Source organism: Physeter macrocephalus, chromosome 18 (genome assembly GCF_002837175.3).
Source record: "Physeter macrocephalus isolate SW-GA chromosome 18, ASM283717v5, whole genome shotgun sequence".
Lineage (NCBI taxonomy): Eukaryota > Metazoa > Chordata > Mammalia > Artiodactyla > Physeteridae > Physeter > Physeter macrocephalus.
In genome coordinates, this window is record NC_041231.1 from 31,742,509 (window position 1) to 31,754,531 (window position 12,023).

The following is a 12,023-nucleotide window of genomic DNA, read 5'->3' on the forward strand; positions in this document are numbered from 1 at the left end:
TTAATTCATTTAGCATCAAAAAGCCTATGAAAGGCTGATTAATTCCCATTTTCTGATTGAGAAAATGAGTCTCTGAGAATATAAGTAACTTGCCCAAGATCACAAACCTAGGCAAAAGACAGGTAAGGCCTGTGCTCTTAACAACTATGATGGAAGAAAGGGAGGAAGGGAGAGAAGGGAGGGAAGGAGAAGAATTAAATGACACAGTTTTAGATCAACCTTCCAGGTTCTCTTTTTTTTTTGCATTCAATTAAAAAAAATTTTTTTAATTGAAGTATAGTTGATTTACAATGTCATGTTAGTTTCAGGTGATTTTAACTACCCAAGAAGTTCCTGCAGGCCGTAGCTGTGATGGGCGTCCTTTTGGCTTCCAACTCTAGCACCTTCACAGAATTATCCCCAGAGAACATACTTTCGAGGTACCCAGGGTACTGGGGATTTTATTTCTCTAGGGCTTTTTTAGGATTAAAGTAACCTTATGTAGAAAGTTTCCACTTAATATACCTGAATTAAGGGCAGGCAGCAAAGGAGTCACGAGTATACTTAAATACTTAGTATATGTCATCAGCTCACAATTTTTATTTCTAAGGGTTTAGAGTGCATTTTACCAAAATTTTAGTGCCCAGATATCAGGCTATCTCTGGAAAACGCATATCTGAACCAGAGACAAAACAAAGTGGGGAGAACTTAAAATGTTTTATGAATTTCCTCTTTTGAAGAATCCTAACAAATCTGCATCGATCTCAAATAAAGCAAACCTGATTAATAAGCACTGTGAACTGAATGTTATAACAACTGGCTTTCTGGAAGGGAGAATACCCTGGTTTGTGGCATTTGCCAATTTCCATAGGGTAAAAACCCCCACTAAGGCCTATTTCTAGATATCAATGTGATACCCCTGAATGTAGAGTTGGAAAGAGATACACAAGATCAGCTCTCATGTCCAGCGCACTATTACACCCTCCTAGGGAGGAGTCATTAGGTGATCAGCTTTTTCACTCCAGTGCCTAATCCTGGAAAACTGCCACTTCTGGACTCACTAGCTGTGTGACCTTGGGCAAGTCACTTCACCTCTCTGGGCCTTTGTTTCCTCCTCTACAAAGGAGGAGCTCTGTGGAAGCTCCCCTTCACCTCTAATGTTTTAAAGTTCTAGAAGGCAGTGACTCCTGCTTTCTCCAACATCCAAGTGCCTTTAAGCGCCTTTCTGGAAAACCAAGTTAGCGCTGTGCTTCATCCAAGAGTGCCTCCAATTTCATCTACTGAGCATAAGGTTTGGAAAGGCGTGACTTACTCCCTTTTGCCTCTTGAAATGTGTAGCCAATGGGGCATCATACATTTTTTACACTTCTTTTGCTAGATGTGAGATCCAGGAGAAAAAGCATGGATGTTCCAGGGCTTTCTTGTTCTCCTGGGGTGGGAATCTGTGAGCGTGATGCGCTGATCCATCCATCGCTACATGCATTTCCTACCGCCCTACCCTTTCAGCAGCAGAGAAAGAGTATTGATAGCAGTCTACCTTTCCCTTTTTATTTTTTAATAGCCAAAAGCCACTTACAAGAATGGGAATTGCTTATATAAAATGGGGGTTGGGGGGAGTTCGTTATTTTTTTCCCCTGAAAGGTGGCATATCTCTCAGCAAAGAGAAAAAGGCATGTTGCACAAGGCTTGCTGGCAGTGATAGAAGCCAGCGCTGGTTTGCCCGTTGTCACAGCCAAAGCAAAATGCCACCTCTGCCTAGAAGCCAGAGTGCCACATTCCTCTTTTGTGTCCCTGAGATGCACTCATCATGGGGTCCTGGGCTTGTAGGTTTGGCCAGGGGGTCACCAGGTTCCTGTGAAGGTCATTTTCCAACCACAGGAGGTGGGAGTCGGGGGTAGGGGGCATTGCTCATGACTAAATAGATTATTTGGGCCCCAGATTTCATGTCAGAATGAGTCAGTAAATGTGGAATTTGAGGCCTGGGGTAAACACAAGAGGTCCCCCAGCTGACAGTAAAGTAGGGCTGTAGAAACACCCATGACCTAGTCATATTCCTGTCCCTAGCCCCTTAACGAACCCAGATGCAATGACATCAAGAGCTCCAGAATCCCAAGGCAGGAGGTGCCAAAAACACCTCCAAATAATCACAACCCCCTCCCCCCCAAAAAAAAGTTTCAGTGAAATGTTCTCGCTCCTATAGGGGAAAACCTGTCCATGCCTGAAGCAGCTTGACCAGGGCAAACCCCCTCCCTACGCGGAGTGAACTGCAGATCTCAAGAAAAAAATCCCTCCCCCCTCCCCCCACGCCGCCTGCTCCCTTGGGGAGGGACAGAAGGTTCCTGAAACTGACAGTTTCGCCTCCGTGATCTTTAAAAGAGCAGAAGTTGGCTGTGAGGCTGCAGTGCTGCCTTGATTGGGGTAGTGTGGTCTCTGTTTGCGGCTGGGCTCCAAGGAGAGCCACAATTGGCTCTGATGAGGAAAGAGCCTAGAAACGAAAGATTGCAAAGAGGGCTTCCGAACGCCATGGCTGAGACTCTGTCGTTTCTTGCAAGGTGAAACTTGGCAGTTCTACCTTGCAAGTAAAAACCCAAATTAATTTTTTTTTTTTAAAGAAATTAAGTCAGAAACAAGGCTTCGGAAAAACTGTGAGTGTTAGGCATAAACTGATTCTGGATGATCTTTAGGTGAGAAAGGGTGGAGTTACCATCAGAAACATGTTTTTATTTATGCTTTTCAAATCTCCACTGGTGTGCGTGTGCGTGTGCGCGTGTGCGTGTTGGTTAACGGGAGAGTATGCAGCGTTTCAATTCTCTAACCACTTTTTTTTTGTTTTACATCTTTTCTGCACACAGTTCATATACATGCCCTATAAATAAATATATAGGTCCATCCACACCTTTTCATTTTATTTGTAAATTGTTTGGTATAAGCGGCAATGCGTAATGAAACCTGGTGAAGTTTAAAAGATTAGATTTTTTTTTTGTACTGACACTTCATAACACTGTTCATATGTCTCCGAGTGAGATTTATGAATATATGAGCAGTACTGCAAAATTATACCGCACCAGAGACTCCGTGCACCACAGGGGTGGCAGTCTAAAGTGACACAGCTTCAAGCATTTTTCACAGACAAGAAGCAAAATTTAACCCCCTTAAGGGGAAGTATGATTTCAACAGCTTGAAATGAGCTCATTTGTAGATGTTTTTTTTTTCTCTCATCTTCCATAATTTTTTGGTGTTAAGATTAAAACAGATTGCACAGCCAACGTAAGGCCACATAAGCTGCCCAGAGTATAATTTGGCCCTTAAAGAGAAACCCTCCTTCATTGTCTTTATCCGAATGCCCCTTTAGGGTAAATGAAGGTAAACTTTGCCCTAAATTCCTAAGGCTCTCAGCCTGATTCCTAGAATTGTCCTAAGCAGACAGGGTCTGGATTTTTTCAGAAGGTAAGTAGCAAGTGGCATCGATTGGTTCAGTGGAGAAGCCCCCATCATCTTTGGACACCCGAGACAATGGCGTCAGGACACAAACAGTGACTTAAATCTCAACAGAGTAAAATGAACCAACAAAAAGGAGAATCAGAAGAGCAAACGGTGGTCTTTATGAATTGATTGTATATGAGGTGTGTATAGTGGAAGAGTTCTGTTTTCGATTCAAAGTCCAAACCGATCTCTTTTCGGCTGATCTGGTACCTCGTGATTTTTGCGTCAATTACTGTTCATGATCTCTGTGCTCTCAAATTCTCTTTAACGATTTTGTTTTCCTCTTGGAACAGAGCAGGGTGCTCACACGTGGCCTGTTTCGTCTCTGCTCTTTAAATGCTCCATGATGTGTTGGCTGGAGAACTTTTGTCTTTTTTTTCAGCAATGGTACAGCAGCTCCATGAACGTGATCTGTACCTGGCTGACGGACCGGATGGACTTACAGCTTCACATTTATCAGTTGAAAACACTAATTAGGATGGTAAAGGTAAAAGAAAACATAATGATTCTCCTTTGCAAACAGCTCACTGAAATACATTTCATTGGCAAGCTGCAGAACTTCCTTAACACAAAAAATATTAGTTTGTGTATAAAACAAGGTGATTCCTAAAACAGTATCTCAGGCAAGAAAAACCGATGAAATCACTTTGGGATGCCTGGTTAATTTATTACTCAGACATCAAAGGGAAATTCAAGAAAAAGGAATTTGATATTTTATCCAGACTGGAAAAATACTTTATGTATTTGCCATGCAAATATACTGCAAGGGCCATCATGCCCTTTGCATTAAACTTTCAAAACCTGGCTTTTGGGTACCACTGTGCTAATCGCATCCATTAGCAATTTCATTTATGGTTTAATTAAATAAAATTTTGCCACAATTAATTTAATAGAAATATTTACCTCCAGTCTTTCTAAATATGTCCTGTGATCATTATCAGGATGCAGATCAATATTGTTCTTGTAGTTAATTGAAGTAGTTTCTCTTACAATGCGTGTATACAATCAAATGTAAAGGATCACGAAGGTGAGGTAACGTACCCTGAACGTAGCTTTTTTTCCCCCTGTTCTTGTGTGTGTGTGCGCCTTGGACTAATGATAATTATTTCAGCGTGAAATCTCAGTGGTTTACATGAAATAATAAGATCACAGAAGGGGGTAAATACATTTTTGATCATTTCAGTTTCCATTTGATGCTTCACCATAGAGGGTTTTAAAACATTCGTATGCAAAAATCTCATTCAGAGCACAAAGTCGCTTTAAAAATATTTTAATGATAAAACGGAGATGAATTTCCATTTCTTAACAGTTCGCCGAAAGTACCCCCCCTGCCCCCGCTATTCCCCGCCCCGCCCCCCGCCCCATTCCTTAGTCTCTTTCGGATTAGCGCCATTTCATTGAAGGGTGCTCCTCTACCCCAGTGCTGACTTAAAACCAATTACTGTTCCTTTGAGTGTAATTAAGGAGAATTATTATCATATGCGTTTGATCTCACAAAGAGTCCTCCCAGGGAAGGTTGCAGACAGCAGTGTACTGCAGCTCTTAAAAAAGAAATCTATGCACTTGGACTATGCACCCAGCCTAATTTTCATATATTTAAATTTCAGTTCCTTAAGGCAACCTCACTAACCATTGCCTGACCCCTTGCATTCCATTTTCTGGCTATAAATACTCTTAAGGGGAATTTTTTTCTGTTTGACCCTTCCTGGGTAGACATGAAAAGAAGACATGAATTTTAGTGTGTTAGAATATCTTCCCATTACTGATTCTCAGATTTTTGTTGAGACTGTTAGAATTAGCAATATTTTATTAAGAAAAAAATAGAAGTCAGAGAGGAGGTTTCTTCTTAGCCTCTGCCAAAAACAACACAAACATGAACCACAGGCAAGGGACACAGAAACGTCCCTGCCAAAGGAACTCCTTCACTTTTGCCAAAAGTGGGCCCAGCTTAACTAGAGCCACAGCACAGAGGGGTGAAGCAGAATTCACCACCTCTTCCCTAAGTACGTTACCCAGGGGCCTCCTTCTCCGAGGCAAACTTCCAATGATAATTGGCTTTCTTTCCTGCCTCTGCATCACTTGGTTTATTCATCCATTCATTCATTATCCAGCAAGCATTTATTCATCCAACCTTGGACAAATATTAGTTGAGCCCCTACTTGTATACCACAAGATGGAGGATTTTTTAAAAATGACTCTATGTGGTCCCTGCCCTTAGACATTCAGAGTCTGGCTGGGAAACTCACTGCTCTGGAATTTGACTAGAGAGGAGAATATTCAAGTGAGTTCTACCTCTTTCCCATCATATTCTGGCAATCAGTTCTAAGTGATTGGAAAAGTACAGAAAAATCAAGCAAATCATCTGGATATCTGGTCTCCACCAGACCTAGCATTTTACTCAGCCTCCTACCCTTCCCCCTCCAGGTACAGACACAGTTCCGCTAGCTACCTAGCCTTGCAGCTTGATCCATAGTTAGGATGAGCTTTGAATTTAGTGTCGAAACCAGATGACTTTGAAGAAAGAAAGAAGCTGCTACAAATAATCATACTAGGACCATAGATATAAACTGGCAAAGGGAACACGTGGTCATCCTATCCATAATCTTTTATTACTGGACTTCACTGAGCTGAACAGCATTCACTAGTTAACTCTGCAGTCATTACCACATGGGACCTTCAGGAGTGGTTGACGTGGTGATTGACACTAGGACTGCATCAGATGGATTCCAAAAAGCAGAAATCATAATGCAAGTGGCGTTGAAGTATGTTACTGTTCCTTCTTTTGACCCCTTAGCAAGTTTCCCATATCAAGAGGAGAAACAAACAGCAGACTCAGTAGCTGAAATGATATGCAGCGTGATGAGGAGAGTTGTAGTTAGAGAGGGACCTTTTTCAAAAAAATGTTTTGTGAAGTAGACAACAGCCAGATGCTTCTGGTCATGTTCAATTAACGCGAAGGGATTCCTAGAAAAACAGTCCCTGGGATACCTAAGGAAATCCAAGAGAAATCGCCTGAAGGAACAAAGAAAGAACTTGTGGTTCAGCAATACCAAACCATTGTTCTTGAAAAAGAGCCAAATTTCTTCCCTGAGACCAGGAAGTTGTGAACAGAATAGATACACTTCTTTCCTAAGGAGACGAGAAATGTCACATGCCCGCAACATTTTGATGAGGCATTAACGCTCCATCTTCCCCGTAATTGTTGCTGCCCGTGATCGGTTTCGTATACCGACATGCATATGTCTGTCTTGTGAATGAGACAGAGGGATACACGGTTACAAGCCTCACAAATACTAAGGACCAGACTGCAGCAGAAATCGTAAAATACCATAATCATTTGATCCATTATGTATGTGTTATAGCCCCTCACACTGTCTATCATATGATATGATACAAACCTAAGAGAAAGAACCAGACTAAAAAAAAAAAAAAGAACCAAAACAATTATGGAACATTTCCCTTTACAGAACTGAATAAACACAAGCTTATGTTCTTTGCTTTGTCTCATCTAATACAGTTTATCCTGTCACCATTTCTCATTTTCTGTCATTCAACAAATCTCAGTTTTCAGTACAAGTGAAATCTGAGCATGGTGGCTTTTCATGTGACAGTGCACGAGGTGTGACACTTAGCTGAGGTCAGTGTTCTCACCCCCATGCTTGCCTTGTGCCCTGTCCCTCCCTTCATGGAGATGAGATCTCCCTCATCACTGCATCTTTTCCCTCCTTAGAAAACCTATAGAGATTTCCGACTGCAAGGTGTCCTGGACTCGACCTTAAACAGCAAGACCTACGAAACCATCCGGAACCGTCTCACTGTGGAGGAGGCCACAGCGTCCGTGAGCGAGGGCGGGGGTCTGCAGGGGATCAGCATGAAGGACAGCGATGAGGAGGACGAAGAGGACGATTAGAACGCTTGGGCCTCGAGTCCACTAGGACAGAGTCTTGTCATCAATGCATGTCCTTAGTCTGTTAGTTAAGCCCCTTATGGAATTTTCTGTCAACTACCATGCCATGAGATGTGTACTGATACAACTACCATTTTAGCTACGTGGTACCAAGATTAGCAAACGACCTTCGACTCTACCATTTCCTGAATCCATGTCTCTCTGTTCACAAGCAATATGGAGCACCATTCTTTAAATACCATTTACGGAGAATACATAGCTCAGTTGCTAGGTGTATCCCTGTTATCAGCAGAGTTCAGTGATGCTTCATCAGTGTGCTGTGTGCGCGTCGACGGTAAATGGATGTGAGGGCGAGTACGCCAGGTACTTCCTTTGTTTCCCGTATGTGGATGCCGGTTACTTAAAGGAGTACAATAAATGAGTTTAACTAAGACACATAGATCTGCTTTGTTTTTTGAAAAACAGAAGGCAAGTCTCCAATAACCAACTTTCAGTTCTTTCTGTTCCCCTAAAACTGAAAAATGAACCCTTGGTGTCCTTGTTAACCCATCCTTTCATTTATCCAGATAGTTACCTAAAAAAGGATGGCTACATACCAATGGATTGATCCTCCTAATTGCCACGGCAAGGGCGATCCTATCATAACATCCAGCACAGTTCAGAGCGACTGTCTTCTATCAAAGTTCATCCTATTAAATGTTATGTTTTGCTTTTATGTTTCAATAACCGTGTATGTAAAAAAAAAAAAAAAAAAAAAAAAACCTGAATATTTAAATTATGACCCTAGACTATAAATGTGTTTATAATAAGACATGGATATTTCCTTCAGTAGCTTGTAGCCATAATTTAAATTATTTTGTTCCACACTGTTTTTTATATCTGTCATGTACGTAGCATTCTGATCTGTAACTGCGTGACCCTGGGGTCCTCTGCAGAGCTCTTTCTTTCTGTGTAAAGTAGTAGATCCATCTTGCTTTTGCCTTATATAAAGCCTACAGTTATGAAAGTGTGGAAAACTGTGGCTTCTCAATAAATAACTGTTCACATGTCCCAAGAATACTTTTGAGTCTTTTTTTTCCTCTGTCTCCTTTGAAAGCCAGAACTGAAACACGCAAAGCAGGAAGACGTGGGGAAAGAGGAGGGAAGGGGTCATTTTCATAGAGTGTTCTCGAAACTGTTGGGGTGGGTAGTTCCCAAACGCTTGTCTCCACGAGAAACAGTCTAAAATTCCATTAATTCAGACTGCACTAATTCAGAATCTGTGGGCATTTGGACATGTTGGGCTGATTACACTTGCATTATAGGATAAATAAGGGTTTGCTAAGCAAGAGAGTAGTGTAAACGAGAGAAATGTTTCTCCTGTATGAAGAGAAGGCCAACAAACTGTTTTTAAGCACCACTTTAACAGCAGTGTTTGCATTCAAACAAAGCGTGTGCCAATTATATATGATTCTTATATATTTGTTAAAGCATTTTACAAGATTCTCTAAGATATGGAGTACTCTTCTCGCTCCCCAGTCCTTGTCAGCCATATAATCGCCTAAGTTTAAAAGAAACCAAACATTTTGGTAGCCTTACCTGTTTTATTTGTGCCTGCCGCTACATCAAGCTGACCTTTGCTTGGGGCTGACTGCAGTTTGAGAGGAATGACTACTTTTTCAATAGGACCAGGCAGAATTCTCACCAGTTGGTCTCGACAGATCAACCCCTCTACATAGCATGTCTCTCTGTTTAATCCTTGAGGTCTGCAGGGACAAATCACCAGTACTTCCTGCCCTTAGTACTTAAAACAACTCCCATTTATTGAGCAACTATTTTATGCCAATAGTTGCCATTATTGGGCAACTATTTTATTATCAAACGTATTTATTTTATACATCCTACGTGTCTTACCGCATTCAAATCTCACAACAGCCGTAAGAGGAGAGGACTGTTATTATCCTCATTATAGATGAGAAAATTGAGATCAGAAAGCTTAAGGTAACTTGCCCTATGGTTGCACAACTCCACTCAGAAACGTTAGAGATACTAGCATAGAACTGTTCAGACGAATGATGGGGATATAGCATCAGGTGCGAAAAATCTTTGATCACCTAACAGCACAAAGTTAAGTCAGTGTTGCAAAGGTAGAATTTCGTGAAATATATTTGTATTAATGATATTTTGAGTTGCGAAACTAAAGTATATTTCTCTCAACAATTAAAAACAACTCAAAGATGCACAAGAGAGAGCATCGCCCAGTGTATAGGATTGGAAAAAGGTGGAAAATGCTCAGGAGCCTGGAGGAGTGAGTGAGATAAGTAACCAAGAGGCATAAAGAGAAGCAAGTTAGACAAGACCTTAAACCAAGTTTGGTTTTTTTTTTTTTTTTTTTAAGTTTCCTTCAACAGAAGAATTCACCACAGCCTAGCACTGAGGATCCTGTTGGATACCATCCCCCAGCGGGACTGCCCTGGAGGGAGGGCTGTGGAGAAGGAAATGACATCAGAAGAGCTCAGAGACAACAACAGCAACAAAACTAAGTTCAAGTCTCAGGTTATCATTGCCACAGACTCAAAACAGAGCTGTAGCTCTGGGGACCTAGAGCTTTCTTTTTTATTGCTTTGGGATGTAATCTGAAGTTTTCTTTTCCTTTTTTTTTTTTAAATTAAAATACGACATACCTGCAAAAGAGTGCACACATCCTAAGCATACAGCTCGATGATCTCTGAAAGTGGCCACACTCCTTGAATCATCACCAGGTCGAGAACTAGAACACAACGAACACCCCAGATAGACCCATGCTGGTACCCCTTCCCAGTCTCTCCCCCTCCTTAGGGGTAACGGTTATCCAAAGGTAACCACTATCCTGGTTTCTAATTGCATCAGTTAAATTGACACCTTCGTGCAATTATACTCACAGTACCTATTCTTTTATGCCTGGCTTCTTCTTGCTGTATGTCATACTCTTGGTGTAGCTGTGGTTCATTTCTTCCCATTGCTCTATAGTATTCCAGTGTATGACTATACCACAATTTACTTATCCATGTTAACGTTTTGTTTTTATTTGGGGGCTCATAGGAATCATACTGCCATGAATTTCTTTGTATGTATCTTGTGGTGCAATTGCTGGGTCAGAGGGTAAAGATATGTTGCTCATTTTTAGGAAATACTGCCAGTTTTCCACAGAGCAAGAACAAAGTTACACTCTTACCAGCAGAGGATCAAAGCCCCTGACAACATCAGGTATTGGCCTTGACAGTACTAAGTATTGTCACTAATTTTGGTCATTCTGGTAAGTGGTGCAGTGCTTTATAATTGTAGTTCACTGATTACACAAATGGAGTTGATTGTCTTTCAACACATGTACTGGCAGTTTGGGTAGCTTCTCTTGTGAAGTGCATGTTTACGTTTTTTTCCCTTTTCTTAAAAGAGGAAAATTCTAGAGTTATTTGAAGACTGGTAGGGAAGAGGCCTTAGGAAAAAGTGCCAGATGGATGGTGAGAGATCGAGATGTAGAGGGAAATGTTAACCTGATGGAAAAGCATTCACTACACTAACAATCAGTCCACAAAGAGTTGAGTCCATACTGGCCGGGGAGTGCTGGTAACACCGAGGCTCTCTCTCTAATCCACTCCCTCTCATTAGCCAGTGGGACCTTTCTAAAAGATAACTGTGCTCTTGTCCATCCTCTAATTAAAAGAATTCAGTGGCTCCCCTTCCTCATAGAATGAAGCCCAAATTGGTTAAGGTGACGTACAAGGTCGTGTATGATCTGATCCTCACCTACCCCTCCAGCCTCCTCTGCTAACCCTACACCTCTCTCTCTCTAGGTTACAGCCACCCCTGCCCTCTTTCACTTCCTGTGCACCGTGATGCTTCCCACCCGGGCCCCTCCCTCTGAGCACCTCATCTCCTCCTTCACATCCCAGCTAATTAAATTTGACTTCCCCAGGGAAGCCCTTCCAAACCCTGCCCTCAGTCCAGCATCTATTTCCCTGGTATATATCCTCATGACGCTCTCTACTTCTCTTTCATACTATTCATCACACTATTTATAGAGGGGTTTTCTGCATCATTACGTGTTTCATGTAGCTCCTCTCCACTTCAGGTGGATGTGATCTGTGCCAGCTTCCCTAATCTATCCTTATTGTAGTCACTCAATATATAATTAATAAATGAAGGCTGAAAGTACAAAAATGTTAAGTCATCGAATTACTATTCTCTTAGAACCTTTAGTCTAGCCGGTATGACTCTTCAAAAGACTTATATAGACTAAATACTGTAAGATTCAGAGGAGGGTTCAGAGGAGGGAGAAGGAAAGGAGGGCTTCCTGGACGAGGGGGTCTTGAAGAGCCTATAGAGAAGACAGGAAAAGACATGGACCAAAGGAGAGGGAGGTGAGGGGATGTGCCACTTGGTTGAAGCTGTTTTTTTCTCTGATGGACTCCCAGTGCCTGTAGTAAGCAGTCAACAAATACATGTTGGCTTAAGACATTAATGAATATGCTCAGTGTGTTAGGGGAGCCTGGCTTCATGGAAAGATTTAGGCAGGGGGTTGGGAGAGATTAAGATGGGAAGGGTGGATTAAGGTTTCCAAGGAGGACATCTAGTTTCATTTAGTTTGGGCTTATTGTTCTGCATAACAAAGAGCTAACTTGGATTTTTATTTTTT

General features: G+C 41.7%; 1 protein-coding gene across 8 annotated transcripts in view; it reads left to right on the plus strand.

Moving 5' to 3' along the window:
* Positions 1-8,423, plus strand: part of CADPS (calcium dependent secretion activator) — a 489,257-nt gene extending 480,834 nt beyond the window's left edge. For 7 of the 8 annotated variants that reach the window (XM_024124106.1, XM_024124104.1, XM_024124107.1 and 4 more), the window contains 2 exons: positions 3,845-3,949; positions 7,193-7,372. In XM_024124106.1, coding sequence (XP_023979874.1) covers positions 3,845-3,949; positions 7,193-7,372 — 285 coding nt within the window. Of the gene's footprint in view, positions 1-3,844; positions 3,950-7,192 lie in introns of all 8 variants that reach the window. The other variant, XM_024124105.1, reaches the window with a different exon arrangement.
* Positions 8,424-12,023: the final 3,600 nt, after the last annotated feature.